The sequence below is a fragment of the Prunus avium genome, chromosome 6 (assembly GCF_965620075.1).
Source record: "Prunus avium chromosome 6, drPruAviu1.hap1.1, whole genome shotgun sequence".
NCBI classification, from domain to species: domain Eukaryota; kingdom Viridiplantae; phylum Streptophyta; class Magnoliopsida; order Rosales; family Rosaceae; genus Prunus; species Prunus avium.
This window is the reverse complement of record NC_142289.1, coordinates 35,912,244-35,927,407: the sequence shown is the minus strand read 5'-3', so window position 1 is coordinate 35,927,407 and position 15,164 is coordinate 35,912,244. Positions and strand designations below refer to the sequence as shown.

General features: G+C 36.9%; 4 protein-coding genes across 4 annotated transcripts; 2 read left to right on the top strand and 2 right to left on the bottom strand.

Moving 5' to 3' along the window:
• The first annotated feature begins 150 nt into the window (after positions 1 to 150).
• BLOS1 (GCN5L1 family protein) lies at positions 151 to 1,019 on the top strand. Its single transcript, XM_021954883.2, has 3 exons — positions 151 to 367; positions 507 to 712; positions 819 to 1,019. Exons 1-3 carry the CDS (start codon positions 208 to 210, stop codon positions 906 to 908), a joined length of 456 nt encoding a protein of 151 aa, XP_021810575.1. The 5' UTR covers positions 151 to 207; the 3' UTR covers positions 909 to 1,019.
• A 3,392-nt stretch (positions 1,020 to 4,411) lies between these two features.
• LOC110753896 (peroxidase RIP1-like) lies at positions 4,412 to 6,233 on the bottom strand. The gene is made up of 3 exons (XM_021954880.2): positions 5,872 to 6,233; positions 5,562 to 5,756; positions 4,412 to 5,342 (listed from the first exon to the last, which is right to left on the bottom strand). The coding sequence occupies exons 1-3, from the start codon at positions 6,088 to 6,090 to the stop codon at positions 4,788 to 4,790; spliced, it is 969 nt and encodes a 322-aa protein (XP_021810572.2). The 5' UTR covers positions 6,091 to 6,233; the 3' UTR covers positions 4,412 to 4,787.
• A 2,675-nt stretch (positions 6,234 to 8,908) lies between these two features.
• On the bottom strand, positions 8,909 to 10,173 carry LOC110753897 (peroxidase RIP1-like). Its single transcript, XM_021954882.2, has 3 exons — positions 9,944 to 10,173; positions 9,655 to 9,849; positions 8,909 to 9,503 (listed from the first exon to the last, which is right to left on the bottom strand). Exons 1-3 carry the CDS (start codon positions 10,154 to 10,156, stop codon positions 8,949 to 8,951), a joined length of 963 nt encoding a protein of 320 aa, XP_021810574.1. The 5' UTR covers positions 10,157 to 10,173; the 3' UTR covers positions 8,909 to 8,948.
• A 1,950-nt stretch (positions 10,174 to 12,123) lies between these two features.
• On the top strand, positions 12,124 to 14,902 carry LOC110753845 (peroxidase RIP1-like). Its single transcript, XM_021954826.2, has 3 exons — positions 12,124 to 12,396; positions 12,776 to 12,970; positions 13,961 to 14,902. Exons 1-3 carry the CDS (start codon positions 12,160 to 12,162, stop codon positions 14,519 to 14,521), a joined length of 993 nt encoding a protein of 330 aa, XP_021810518.1. The 5' UTR covers positions 12,124 to 12,159; the 3' UTR covers positions 14,522 to 14,902.
• Positions 14,903 to 15,164: the final 262 nt, after the last annotated feature.

The window sequence follows — 15,164 nt, the reverse complement described above, 5'->3', positions numbered from 1 at the left end:
ATAAGTACTTTCTATTTTCTTTGCCCATAATAATGTTGGGCGCCACCCTACCAAAAATTTCAAGGTTCTTTTTACAAAAGCGCTTCTAACAAAATCGTTTTTTAGCAAAAGTACTTCATACAACTAGCCCTTAACAAACAAACTGGGGGCTAAAGTCTATTCAATACGACTTACCGTTTGGTTTCGAACACCTTAAACGACTGAAGCATGTACTCGCAATCCTCCCTTCCACTGGCCCATGGCGGCGTGGCCTCGTCGTCCTCCTTCTCCTTCTCGTTGGAGCCAGAGCCAGGCGGTGTAGAAGAAGCTCTGCTCCAACTGGTCCAGGACCACCACCAAACCTCCCTCAGACTCCGCGAAGTCACCGGTGAGTTGACTCAGTTCCCCCCAAATCGAATTTTGAATTCGACCTAGGGTTTGAAAAAATGAAGCTCGATTGTTGAAATTGGATTAGTGAGAAATTAATTGAGTGATTAAGAGTAATGAGAGGCGATTGGTTGTATCAGAGAAGGCGAAGAAGGACGCGATTAAGAAGGCGGCGCGCGCGGCGGAGCTGATGGTGGACGCAGTGAACGGCGGCGTTCAAGAGTCGTTTGTGAACGAGAAGCGAATCGAGTATGAAATTAGGGCTTTGACCGCCACCATCACTCGCTTCACCAAACAGACCGATCAATGGCTCTCTGTCACTCATTCGATGAACTCCGCCATTAAGGTTGATAGAATTTCAATTCTGCATTTTCGGTGATTTTCAGTTTTTCTTTTGTAAATTTAATTAATGATGGTTTTTAAAGATGGGGTTTTTCTTCTTTGTGCGGCAGGAAATTGGAGATTTTGAGAACTGGATGAAGATCATGGAGTTTGATTGTAAGAGTATCACTGCAGCTATTTACAACATTCACCAAGCATGATCAAGCAGCAAGGTGTTTGTCTTCATCAATTTCCATGTAATTTCTTATCTTCTCAATAATTTGTAAAGCATCTCAATTATAGAATAATAAACCTTGGTTCTTTTTGTCCCATATGTTATTTCACTTTTCACAATGTGCAAATCTGCTTGAAAGTAGCTCAATTTAGTAGGGAAATTATGAAAAGGCCACCAACACGGCCGTTATAATGCATCAACGACTGGTAGTCACTCAGGCAGGCGCCGGGTGAACTGTTCCTAGCATCCTTCTTTATGAATGAGAGGGAGGCAAGTATATATCTACCCTTTTTTTAAGGGTCACAATTGACATTGTAATGGCCATTCCAAAATTTAACTAGATCAAATGACAATTGTATTTTGAAGAGGTCACATGAAGAGATGAAGAAGGAAAATGTCAAATGCAAAACGCAGCAACTTGTATCAGAAAACAGAAAACTCAGGTTGGCTTTTGGCTGACTCTGAGTTGAGTATCAACATCTTAGGTATTAGGGGGTGGATTAACCAATAGCACAAGTTGCTTATGTCGGCTAATTCTGAAAAGGGTTTAATTAGATGGAATTTGTATTCTACTCTAGTACTAATCCTCTGTTTCACCTTTGACTTCCCAGTAAGACTTGGTCTAAACGGTGATTGTTAACCTCGATTTCATTAAAAATTAATCTTAAGAATAGAGTCGGCCACCTAACCATTTACTTGTTTTCTACTTCAGTGCTGCAACTTGGTTATGGTCGTGGAGAGAACTATCATTTTTTTTTTGCAGATTGTGTGCTGGAGGAACGACTTTGGGTTCTGGATTTTCTTGTTCATTCATCCTACTTCCCCATAAACAGACACCAAAGTCTTTGTAAGTAGCTGTGTTTTGTTAATGTAGACACAGAAAACTATAATCAAATCGATATAAAAACAAACACCAACGTGGGTTTAAGCAGCTGTGTTTGAAAATAAGCAGGGGGTTTCCCGATCACGATGCCTTGCACCGCAAGACATGAACGGTGGATATTAAAATGGTTTCATAATTAAAGAGATGACACGGATTACGGTGGTAAGCAAAGCTGCTTTAGCATTTTGAAAAGAAAAATTAAAGTCAATTACAGTTGGCTTATATATAATATACTCTGCTAATTAATTAATTGAGGGTCAGGCAAATTTTGAAAGGAACTTGCCATATGTCAAATGAAAAATGCGAATTTGACAATATCAAACAAGTACCAGGTACCACCTCAACAAAGATATCAAACAATGGGGGAAAAAAAAAAGCTTGGACGACAAGAAGTATGTGTTGCATTCATAAAAGGACACAAATTAATGTGCAAACAACCAATTAAAAATACCCGCAAGTGCACGAATCTATCGAAGTATAGATTATATAAGTACGGGGTCGATCCCACGAAGAACTTGTCGGCTTCCTATATGTTCTAATTTGAGTACGTAAAGAACACTTATTTAACACACCACAAATGCACAAATGAAAAAGGGAAACTAGAAATGAGTAAAGAAGTGTAAAAGAAATGAAACAACACAAGAAAACTAAAGAAAAACACAAACAGCATTTTCTATCGCCATTTTATCACCACTTTATCATCTGTGAACAGCGCGGTGAACAGTGAACAGTGCGACCGGTCGTGAACAGTGACGACCGGTCGTTTTGGACAGATTCATGTGCGACCGGTCGCCTAAACAGTAACGACCAGTCGTTTTGGGCAGATTCGTTTCTCTGTTTTTCCAGTTTCGACCTCTGTCCAGTGTTTTGCCTATAACTTTCCAACCGTTTGTCCAAAATTCACGTTCTTTATACGGTTGGATTCAGCACAGAAAATGCAAGAACACACCGCAGACCAAAAGTCCAAAAAAATTACAGAAACAAATAAAATATAGTAAACAAGACACACAACGTATCAAACACACAACTCACACACACATTGGGGGGGGGGGGGTTTGGTTTGGTTCAAGTGACCTAATTCTAATGCATGAAAGTAAATGGACTTTGAATTTAAATGAGAATGGCTGAGATGAATTATCAAAATGTGAAAGTACCAAGTAACAAACACTAGGGTTTCGGAATCCACCCTAAGCAATTCTACCAATGTTCATGGATACTCAAGTAATGAACTCTAAACGTGTTGTTGAAGATGTTCGCAATCAAGACCAGTACGAGTGGCTCAAGACGCATTGATTCTCTCTAATGTACGTAAAGTGCAGTACGAGTGCTACAATACTTGTGCCTTCCCTATAATCGAATCTAGGTGTGCTTAGTACTTTGATTCAATTACAAGAAAAACCCATTAAGTTCAAAGAGAATATGAACATCACAAGAACCCTAATAGCATGGTGTTTACATTAGGTATTCAAGAAACCAATTCACATGGATGATTCTTACTTCATCCATTTATTGCTTAGGATAACATGAGGATACACATAATCCCAACAATCTCAAGAAGCATGCTTTCAAAGGTGATCAATCAAAGAAGAACATACATCAAGGATAGATTAATTTGGTGAATTGGAATTCATCAACAATATCTAGAAATTCATACACTTAAGCATCAAAACAATAAGGTAATCATGTTTAGGGCTTCAACCTAAGCCCTAGCTATGGAGTTTAGTTCCTCATACTTATTTCAAATACAAACTCAAAACAAAACTAGAAAGAAGTTATAGATTTTGTGAACATGGGAGCTCAAGGTCTTCAATGGTGGAAATCTCTTTCACTTCTTGCTTTGTTGCCCTTGTCTTCCTCCTTGAGCTCCCTAGCTCCAAGCTTCATCTCCAGCTCCAAAATCTCTGCAAATTGTGGAATGATTCTGATTGCAATGGCTGATGCTCTTTGCACTCCTCTCTCCTCCTTTCCAACTTTTCCAAAATATCTTTTAATATAAAACAATTACTTTTGTTAAAGCCTTAAGCCTTGTCTCCTTGCCATGATGGGCTCTTTTGTTATTGTCTTCACCAAGATGCTCTTTGTTTCAGATAATATCTCTCATTTACTAAGGTAATTTCTTGTTACCAAGTGTTATGGTAACAAGAAGAATCAAGATGACACAATGGAGGTAAAAGCTGGCCAATTTCGGATTTCCAGAGCTGCAGTAACATATAGGATCAGTTGGATAGGCTAAACTTGTCCAATGGAGCTCAAATTTGGATATGTTGTAGTTAACATCCATTGGAACAAGTTTCATGAAGATCTTCACCTCATCCGAGCACCAGAGTATGTTGATCCCAGGCCAAGAAGTTGACCTACGAAAATGAACAAAAACAAAGTTTATAACCATTAATGCACTTTTAGCTTATTTTCATTCCAACCAAGGTAAAATCTAACAAAACACAAAAAGGAAGTAAAAAACTATAAAATGTCAAGAACTAACTCAAAATAGTGGGTGAATAACATGAAAAATCATGTGTAAAAATGAACCGAACAGTATGCCATGTCTTGCAATATAATGTCAAAGAAAATCTTTATTATTAAATAAGATGGTTCATTTTTTGGGTACATAACAACATAATAGATTACACTTAGCCATGATCATGAACATCAAATCATGTCAATGGACTTCAAGAACTTTAATTGTTACAGAATAGGCCAACAAATGTATATCAAGTTAACACCGTCTCTCACGCGCAGTTTCTTTCTACACATGGGAAGACAAAAAAAAATACAAACTAGAGAGAAACATATAGGTGCAAACCACAACATGCACCTCGCACACCAACCAAAAAGTGAGGAAAGAAAACTGGAGGATTCGTACCCTAAACCTCCTCCAAACCAAGCTCCGGCACATGTTGGACAATCACTTAATCCTAAAAGCTTAAACTTTTAGGAAATGGTCACAATGTATATCAAGGATATAGAATCGAAAATTCGATTCTAATTGATTTTCCGGCAGTTGAGTCTTACTTCTCCATTATTCCCAGTGAGAGGCTTGATGTTGCCCATCTTGATCATAGAATCTGCAAAGTCTTTTGCAAAAGATTCCGAGTTCCTGCTGTATTTCAGCACCAGCTTATCACTATCTGTACCATTATTTTTATAGAGCTCTTGATCAGAATGGAGGAGACCCTTTTGTTGTAACAAAGCCTTAAAGTAGACATTATCGAATCGCCTTGTAGTTGAATCTAGTGGCCTTGTGTTGTTATCTCCTCCAGTTGTTGGACAATTGTATTTTGCAGAGGCTGCAAACTTGGGGTCTATGTTGGTATCATTGTAAATCCTGGCACGGAAGCTGGTGCACCGAGCAAGTCCAATGGTGTGGGCAGCTGAGAGCACAACCAAGTCTTTCAGGTTAAGTCCATGAGCTTGGAAGTTAGAGAGAAGCTGTGAGAAGCTGAAGAATGGGGGTGGAAGATTTCTGTTTGCATCATTCACGCTTGCATTTCTTGCATCCCTTCTTCCTAATTGCACTTCGTAATCAGGTCCTCCCAACTAAAACACAAACACAAAATTTCATTAATAAAAACATTTCATTCCATGTCGAAAGAAAACGAGTACTGTTAGGATCACCAAATTTGTCCGCCAACTGAATATTAGGTATGAAACTGGAACGTATACTGGGACAATATTTGGTGAACACATTTGATGATCCTAGCAATATTAGCAAACATGTATCTGCAATTTGGTGAACACATTTGGGACAATACTCACAATGGATACAGAATCACGAGCTGCAACAGCTAATATATCTGCACATGAGACCACACTCTTGTAGCAAGCTTTGTCGACAGCTTTTTTGATATCATCGATCACGTTGAATCCCCGGATGGAATTCAGATTTGGGAAGGCGGTCTTCTCACCGATGAAGTTGGCAGTGTCATCAAGCAGAACTGATCCATCGCAACCCTGTATCAATTCAACCATGAACATATATCAGGAAAAAAAATTAGAACTGATAATTTACATGAACAACCATTTCAAGTGCACTATATGCATGCACAATCAATATAAGCTTAATTACATTAACAAAGCAGTCATGGAAATGAAGGCGAAGTAGAGAGGCTCCGATGCGTGGCTCCTGGCTGATGGCCCGTTTGACAACTTTTCTGATAGCTGGCAGTGCCTGAGGGCACACTTTGTTGTAGAAACCAGAACTTAGTTTTGCAGATGTTGGCATCATACTAGTGGCAGCTATCACTACAAAACAGATGATTATGAGGAAAGATCGAAGAGCAGCCATGGCAGAAGGTTTTGATCTTGTCGAATTGGTGAATAGTGATGATGAAGATCAAGGAGTTTGAGTGCTTATATATATAGAAAATTTGCGTTGCCCACTTGTTATTTCCAATTCTAATAGAAAGCTTGTTAAATTGGATGTATAGACCAATTCTAATATAGTAATTTTTGGAGCCTAGTATGATTTAATCATTGCATGGACCTGTTCCACTTAATTTGGAGCGTTAAATCCACTTCTCTGTCTTTTCGTGGGAGCCAAGAGATGTAGAAGCTAAGACAAACATACCACACCTCTTTTAATACTGAACTAATTAGTGAATAATTAAGAGTGATTAACAAATATTTGACCAAAAAAGAGTAGTTAGCACTTGCTGATTTGAAGCGTAATTGTTGTGCAATCACAATAATCAAGGATTAAATGGAGGCGTAACGGAGGCTGAAGGATGTTGGTGTGGAGGTAAACATGGCTTGATAGAGAGTACACCAAGCTGATGAGAAGATTAAGGGCAATTAATTTAATTAGAGGACGTGATTAAGTAGAATGATTAATGGCTTTCTGTCACTTATTTTATGAACAGTAGGTAGTGCCATTAAGGTTTCATGCCACTTTTCTTTTTAATTACGTATTTTTGAAGTAGTTTTTCATTTCCTCTTGCAAGTTATAAATGCTGGTTTTTAAGGGTGTGTTTTTGTGTGGCAGGAAATTGGAGGCATTGAGAACTGGATGAAGATCATCCAGTTGTGGAATAATAAGCCTTTTTTATATATATTAAAGTCGCCTTATTGTATTTCACATTCACAACGTGCAAATTTGCTTAACAATAGCCGTACACAAGAGTGAGTGTGAGGGTAGGTATAGCCTTATGTGATTATATGTTATATATTAATTTCCCTAAACGTGACATGAATTTTCATCAATATCATGTCATGTGATTGGGCAAGGATTCTTCAAAATATGCATCAAGTTCGAATGAAAAATAAGTAGACAGGATTGTTATTGGAGTTCGAAGCAGGTGTACGTATATAGGTTACTTAATTGTTGTTGACGATGACATGCCCCAATCCAGATACGAATACGTGACAAGTGTATTATGATCACCTACTTCATTTTATTCAAAGTTGACATTGGAGTAACCTATCTAAGATTCAACAAGAAATTCTGTGTAGCTTAGTTTAAAAGAGGCCACATGAAAAGAAATAGAAGAATAATGTCAATGTACCAGAAACTCAGGATTTGGAAATTGCCTTGGCTGCTTCCAAATTGAATGTCAACTTCATATGAATTAGTAGTTAATTACTAATTAGGATGGATTAACCAATAAAACAAGTTTCTCAAATATCCGTTAAAATCCAGTCATTCTTTATCTTCACCATTTGACTTAAGACTTGGTCTATTAACTAACCTAAGATTCCATTAAAACTTTAATCTTATAGTATATAGGTAATTGGTCACCTAACCATTTACTTGTTTTCTTATTTAGTCTGCAACTTGGATACGATCGTGGAGAGAGAGAAACCATCACCATTCTCAGATTGTGTGTGGATGTGGATCAATTTTGTCGCCTTGTCTTCTTCCCCAAAATTAGACATCAAAAGTTGGTGCAAGCTAAGCAACGTCTATTCTTTTTTAAATCAAACAAAAACAGAGGGGTTTTCCCAATTTCAGAATCAAAGCCTTGCAAGTGACCCGACGGTGAATATAAAAAAACACAGTTTTATAATTTTATATAAATGATGGGTAACCATGATCTATACTAGAAGTCAATTACTTTTGGCTTATTATAATATACTTTTTTTGGTAGCAATTATAATATACTTTTTGCTTTGCCGTTTAATTGCCAATGTCAAAAGACGATCGAGAGACTTGGCCTTTTGTGCTTCTCCTCCATGATCTCTGTCTTCAATATTCACAACATGAATACAAGTGTCATACAAGTTAGCGTGATATTCCCGCGTTTCATTATTTCAAACAAGTACCCCCTCCATAAAAATATAATAAACTTATTATTCAATATGAGAGTGTGCACTATTCTGAATATTAAACCATCTCTATACTAGTTCCATCAATAATGCCAGAGACATTACATTTGCTCGTTAAATGACGATTCGACATTTGATAGTGACAAATAAGGTCACAGTTGACTCAAATTTAAACAAATGAGGCACTTTTTACATCAGGAAGAGAACTTGTTTCGTTAGAATATTGGACTTGGGCAAGCCTGCAAAAGCATAAGAAATAATGGGAAGAACAATGGTGTGGCAGTGGCAAACCGCCCTGCGATACTTAAGTCAGTAGCTAGTGTTGTAGAAATGAACGACAAAGAGTTTGCTGATCCTTTTTGAGATAACTAGCGAAGGGCTCTAATCATTTGAATTAAGGACGCATTTCATGTGGAAAAGAACTTTTGACGGAAAAGTATGCCATGTGTGTTGTATTAATTGTAATCTCAAACAGCTACTAATTAATAATTACTTAATGAACTTTTCCATTTATGTTAATCAGCTTGTTCTTGGATTTTTTTTGAGAGGAAAGATATATTGCATTTATAAATCAAGCACAAAGGCTATTAGCCATAAAGATCAGTAAAAGAATAGATAAAAATACCATTTAGGGTTAATATAAATGGGGAAGCACTGTAACCACGAAGCATATTTATAATCAACAGTTGAATCTGAAACTTTAAATTCCCATGCACCTGCATTTTCTGTATCAATTGTGGAAAAGAACTTGGACAAAAAGATATGCCATGTGTTTTTGGTATTCTAATCTCAAAGAGAATCTGTATTTATTCTTTTAAAATAGTTCAATTTTTTTTTGGGTACATAACGAGATAATGAACATTAAATGATCATGACCACACACTAATTGATTTTCCTGCAGTTCAATCTCACTTCTCCATCATTCCCAGTAAGAGGCTTGATGCTACCCATCTTGATCATGGATGCCGAAAAGTCTCTTGCAAAAGCAAATGGGTTCCTGCTGTATTTCAGCACCAGCTTATCACTATCAGTGCCATTATTTTTATAGAGCTCTTGATCGGAATGGAGGAGACCTCTTTTTTGCAGCAAGGACTTAAAGTAGACGGTATCGAATCTCCTCGTAGTTGCATCCAGTGGCTCTGTGTTGTCATTGCCTCCACTTGATGGGCAGTTTTTTCGGGCAGAGGCTGCAAAGTTGGGGTCTATGTTGGTGTCATTGTAGATCCTGGCTCGGAAGGTGCCGCATCGAGCAAGTCCAATGGTGTGGGCAGCTGAGAGCACAACTAGGTCTGTTAGGTCCAGCCCATGAGCTTGGAAGTTAGAGAGTAGCTGTGAGAAGCTGAAAACTGGAGGTGGAAGGTTTCTATTTGCATCATTCAAGCTTGCAGTTCTTGCATCCCTTCTACCTAACTGTACTTGGTAAAGAGGCCCTGCCAGCTAAAACACAAATAAGCAAAAACAAGAATTTCATTAGGTTTTGATATGGATATATGTGTTCAACGATAAAAGTGATCGTAGGGTCCTTTATTTTAAAGTAAGATACTAAAATGCGCATACTGACACATTATTTGGTGAACATTGTACTTACAAGAAATACAGAATCACGAGCTGCAACTGCCAATATGTCCGCGCATGAGACCACACTGCCTTTGCAAGCTTTGTCTACGGCATTTTTTATGTCATCGATCACATCAAATCCCCTGACTGAATTCGCATTTGGGAAGGCAGTCTTCTCACCGGTGAAGCTAGAAGTGTCATCAAGCAAAATCGATCCATCACAGCCCTGTATTCAAATCAGCCAAATAAATCATCTACATTTTAATGTACATGTATTGCAAGTGCAATGCGTGCATGCAATCAACTAATAGCTTAATTACATTAACAAAGCAGTCATGGAAGTGCAAGCGCAGCAGAGAGGCTCCGATTCTCGGCTCTTGAAAGATGGCCTGCTTGACGACGCTTCTTATGGCTGGTAGAGCCTTAGGGCACACTCTGTTGTAGAAACTAGCACTTAGTTGTGCAGAGGTTGGAATTACAATAGTGGCAGCTACCACTACAATACACACTAGCAAAGATCGAAGACCAGCCATGACAAGGGTTAGTTTCTTTTTTTAGTCAAATTGCTGAGTAGGGGTGATGACGATCAAGGAGCTTGAGGGCTTATATAGAGGAAATTTGAATTTCCCCACTGGTTATTTTCATCAACCAGTAAAATAATAATACATACGGCTAATGTGACCTCATGGACTAATGAAGCTTTTGTTTAATTTTTTTATTTTAATGTATGGACCAATTCCGCAATATGAGTAATTTCTGGTGGGGTGCCTAAAATCCTTTGACCCAAAGGGTTTTTAATTTGTTTCATACAACATATCCCCATGCAAAGATGCCTAAAATTTCCCACACAATATTATATGTGCCTATAGCTATTTCTAACCATTAACACCTATAATGGGTTTTAACCTTGCATTACTCTAGTAGGGGCTTGTATTTTAAGTATTTAAGAGTAGTCTCCTGCATCCGAGATCTGTGTTTGAATTTTTCAAGTCTTATGTTTGAATTCTCCCTCCCCAATATCGCTTGTCTAAAAAAAAGGCAGACGTATGTCATTAGCTAAATGAACCCAATACGTGTGGCTTAATGTATATGATAAAGGCTTGCCGACTCGTGTTGGTCATTTAATATTGATTATAAAAAAAAAAGAGTTGGTCAGTTAATAATAATAATAATAAGGGATGTTGAGGATATGTTTGACCACCGAAAGTCGTATATATCTATTGTTTTTTCACAAATGTCAAACCTTTGCATATAACTCGGGATATGGCTCTCCGAAAACAAAATTAGCTGTTCAACCTTAAATTTCATGAAATTTCAATCTAATAATATTTCTTATAAGACTAGAGTTCTTTTAATTTCATTATTTTTACATATTAAAGCATTGAATTAAGGTCTATCACTTCTTCACCCTACTCTAATGTCACTTGAGCTAAAGTTATTAGGCCTCCAACTCCTTAAGAATCAAACTTTCACATGCTAAACTTAGATGCAAACAAAAGCATACTAGCTAAGAGGATCTCCAAGGTCCCCTCATTTTGCTAAAATTGCACAAAATCATTTTATGTACATGTTACTCCCATCACGCTTCTTATTTTAAGTAAGGGTAATGTTAGGCTTACCACATTTTTATACCACCTCTCTAATAGAGGTTGAGCCCACCTATACAATGGGGCCATCTCTATTAGAGAAGTGATACACAATGTGGTATAAAAATGCGATAAGCCTTGTTGACATATTTCTCTATATTTCATTTCAGCTAATGAGCTCCTTTTAACTATTCCTTCGGAGATGCTCTAATTAAGTAGTTGTTCTATGTACTAAGAAAAAGAAAATTAAGATTAGATTAATGATGAAAATAGATTCAAATGTTTATGGACGATATTAAAACGAATAAACTTTTGGCAAAAAAAAAAAAAAACCCAAATTCACAAACTCAAAAGCTCTATACAATACATTGAATCAAAATTGAAACAAAGTGCATGCATGTGTGTGTAAGAATTATTATTATTTTTTTCCTTGTTTGCTGCAAGAATTTCTTTTATATTTTCAATAGAGTGGTAGAAAAGGTGTGCTTATAGAATAATACTTTTTTAGGAAAAAAGATAAGGCTAGGTCTTTGTAGGAAATAAGAAATATTAAAATGGACATAAAACAAATGCATGAAGAAGTAAATAGAATATTAGGATAATTGTTAGTTCACATCTAATAACTTACCCGTTCAGAAATAGTAGTCACAGCCCCAAGCATATTTTATACAAAATCAATGGAGGCTGGAAGAGTGTATGAATTCATATTAGTGAATTAATGGACTTAGTAATCTCGTAATTAGTCTATGCATAAGATGATTATTGAATTTGTAATTTGAATTAATCTTCTATGAGATCAGCTACACTAATTTAATATAGGAGTTAGTTATAATGATGGAAGCATAGGAAGCTAATAACAGTGTTTTATCCCCTCTATATATGAACATTTAACCTCTTCAACTTGTTGCAAGCAATTAATCAGAAGCAGTTATCTCAACTAGTACATATCCATGGCAGCAGCTAATTCTCATGAACCTGTCTTGGTTTTGTTCACTACTTTTGTTGTTGCAGCCGCTATTGTGTTGGCCCCAACTACGTGTACTGCTCAACTCACTTGTGATTTCTATCAGCAGTCCTGCCCTCATGCATTGCAAACCATAAGATCAGTTGTCAACGAAGCTATTAATCGGGAGACGCGCATGGGAGCGTCGCTCCTACGCTTGCACTTCCATGACTGCTTTGTCAACGTAGGTTTCATTTTGTGGCTTTGTTCAAAATTTTATTTTATTTTAGTTTGTTGCTATTTCTTGTATACAAACAAAATCATACTTTTCCGCGAGGTAGCAGAATATTGTTGTTGATTATGTTGACGGACTGTGAATATGAATCGTTTATCATATGAATACTTGTTTGCATGAGTGTTACAAAACCAACCAAAGGTTGAGTAACTTTAAAGCGTGCAAGGTTGAGGAATAATATCACTTTTAGAAACTGTACAGTTTTTACCTAACAAGAAAGGAGATAGTTGTTTAACACAGCGTTTTTTGAATTATTACATACGTTCAAAAAACTGTAATGAAGATTTTAATACTGAAACATTGACTATGGTTTCCATCTTGGTGGCAGGGGTGTGATGGATCGATTTTGCTGGACGACACAGATAACTTCACTGGTGAGAAGACGGCCTTTGCGAATCTGAACTCCGTTAGAGGTTTTGATGTGATTGATGAAATTAAAGCAACTCTCAATACATATTGCAATGGCAATGTGGTCTCATGTGCAGATATCTTAGCAGTTGCAGCTCGTGACTCGGTTGAGATTGTAAGTGTTAAAAAAAGCCTTCGATGTCTAAACTGTCTAAAAAGGCTTTTTCTAGCCATTTTATATTTTGCGTATTATGTTGTTAACTAATGACAAATGAGTGTTGCTAAACGAACTCTAAAATTAACTGAGTACATCCTACTACCAAACTATTTATTGAATTACTAATTTACCATAATATAAAATGACAAAAAACAAAATTAAGGTATATTTAGTTAATTTTAAGATTCGTTTAGCTATTTTTTTCCTTGATGTCCTCTGCCTAATGGTTTCCTGGAAGTTAAAGATATAATTAGAAAGACAAGATGATTGTTGTTCAAAATTAATAGGATTATATCCATTCTCAACCAAACCTCAAATCATTAATTGTGGAAATTTGAAAATGGTTTGGTTTTGACAAGTCAAAAGTAGATTTTTTGTTGTCTCCTCTGCTTGATCCACATAGTACTGTAAATTCATACATCAATTTGCTACGTGAGTCCATCAATGGTGAGGCTCTACTGTCAACAACTGAATACAAAATGCGTTTTGGAGTACAAGTTTCCATCTTGGACGAAAAACAACTCAATATTTTACATTGTTACTGCCTTAGCTAAAAGAAATTTGAGATTTTTCGCACAAAATATTGGCCGATTTGAATTTGTTTCTTTAAATTTCAAAGGAGAACTATCAAAAGAAAAAATATGGGTTCTAGGTACTTACTGTTGGCCGTTTCAGATTGTCAAAGACAGAGAGAGTGACGCTATTATTTCAGTGATACTAATTTACCCTAATATAAAATGACTAAAAAGTATTAGAGTGTAGCAGGGGTATTTTTTGTAGTTAATTAGGGTGTACTTAGTTAATTTTACATTTTGATTTAAATATTATGGTGTACTCAGATTATATGGTGTATTAAGTTAATTTTAAGGTTCGTTTAACAGCACTCTAACAAATTAGCCTAATTAAAAATGGATAAATTAGTCCAACTCTTGTGCTGCTTGTGTTTAGCTGGGAGGCCCTTCCTATTCCTATGAAGTACAATTGGGTAGAAGAGATGCAACAACTGCTGTCTTGGATGATGCAAACAGAAATCTTCCTGCTCCAACTTTCGACTTCTCTCAGCTTCTCTCCATCTTTCAATCTCATGGTCTAGGCCTGCAAGATCTGATCCTCCTCTCAGGGGGCCACACCATTGGACTAGCTAGGTGCACCACCTTCAGGGACAGGATTTACAATGACACCAATATAGACCCTGAGTTTGCAGCCTCCTTGAAAGAGGGTTGTCCTGTAAATGGTGGAGACAACAACACGACGCCAATAGACTCAACCACAACGCAGTTTGATACCGTGTACTTCAAGTCTTTGCTGCAGAAAAAAGGTCTCTTCCATTCTGATCAGGAGCTCTTTAAAAGTGATGGCAGTGATAGCGATAATCTGGTGCAGCATTACGCTAACAGCCCCGAGGATTTCAAAGTAGATTTTGGGGCTTCCATGATCAAGATGGGTAACATAAACCCCCTCACTGGATATGCTGGTGAGATAAGGCTCAATTGCAGGAAAATCAACTAGGACTTAAATATGTCCACTCAAAGTAACAGAGTAAAGCAACATTGGAGAGTTGTTATGTCCATTGTGTAAAACATTTAAAACTAGTTTGAATAATTGCTGAACTCTTTTATTAGTATATGTCTATGGTATTTAGTTATTAATCTAATTTTGGAGTGTATTGAGTTAGCCAATGGCATACAAGATATAATGTCAGCCTGCATTTAAACAAAGACTGGCCAAAATAGATGCTCAAAAGTCAGGCGGCCGGCTGTGAGGTGGAAGAGAAGGGGAGAAGAACTGGGTTGTGCTTATATTGCACACTCCACACGATGGAAGAAAAAAAATGGACATAAAACAAATGGATGAAGCAGTAAATGGAATACTAGGATAATTGTTAGCTCACATCCAATAACTTAGGCTTTTAGAAATAGTGCTAAACAAAAACAAATTTGATCATACACAAGAAGTCAAAGCCCCAAACATTTTTATACAAAAATAAAGGAGGTCGGAACGAGTCCACGATCGATGGAGTGTAACATGGTACAAAATCAATTATATTATTTCCGGGTTAGAGAATTAATGGACTTAGTAATCTCTTGACAACTAATGAACATGTTTTGAATTAATCATCTATGACATCAGCTACACTAATATAATAGGATAT

Coding starts and splice junctions, on each gene's coding strand:
- LOC110753897 (XM_021954882.2), bottom strand. CDS start 10,156: ATGGCTGGTCTTCGATCTTTGCTAGTGTGTATTGTAGTGGTAGCTGCC. Junction 9,850..9,943: donor TCCATGACTGCTTTGTTAAT/GTAATTAAGCTA, acceptor ATTTGAATACAG/GGCTGTGATGGATCGATTTT. Junction 9,504..9,654: donor CTCGTGATTCTGTATTTCTT/GTAAGTACAATG, acceptor TTTGTGTTTTAG/CTGGCAGGGCCTCTTTACCA.
- LOC110753896 (XM_021954880.2), bottom strand. CDS start 6,090: ATGGCTGCTCTTCGATCTTTCCTCATAATCATCTGTTTTGTAGTGATA. Junction 5,757..5,871: donor TCCATGACTGCTTTGTTAAT/GTAATTAAGCTT, acceptor GAATTGATACAG/GGTTGCGATGGATCAGTTCT. Junction 5,343..5,561: donor CTCGTGATTCTGTATCCATT/GTGAGTATTGTC, acceptor TTTGTGTTTTAG/TTGGGAGGACCTGATTACGA.
- LOC110753845 (XM_021954826.2), top strand. CDS start 12,160: ATGGCAGCAGCTAATTCTCATGAACCTGTCTTGGTTTTGTTCACTACT. Junction 12,397..12,775: donor TCCATGACTGCTTTGTCAAC/GTAGGTTTCATT, acceptor TCTTGGTGGCAG/GGGTGTGATGGATCGATTTT. Junction 12,971..13,960: donor CTCGTGACTCGGTTGAGATT/GTAAGTGTTAAA, acceptor GCTTGTGTTTAG/CTGGGAGGCCCTTCCTATTC.
- BLOS1 (XM_021954883.2), top strand. CDS start 208: ATGTACTCGCAATCCTCCCTTCCACTGGCCCATGGCGGCGTGGCCTCG. Junction 368..506: donor CAGACTCCGCGAAGTCACCG/GTGAGTTGACTC, acceptor TGGTTGTATCAG/AGAAGGCGAAGAAGGACGCG. Junction 713..818: donor CGATGAACTCCGCCATTAAG/GTTGATAGAATT, acceptor TTTGTGCGGCAG/GAAATTGGAGATTTTGAGAA.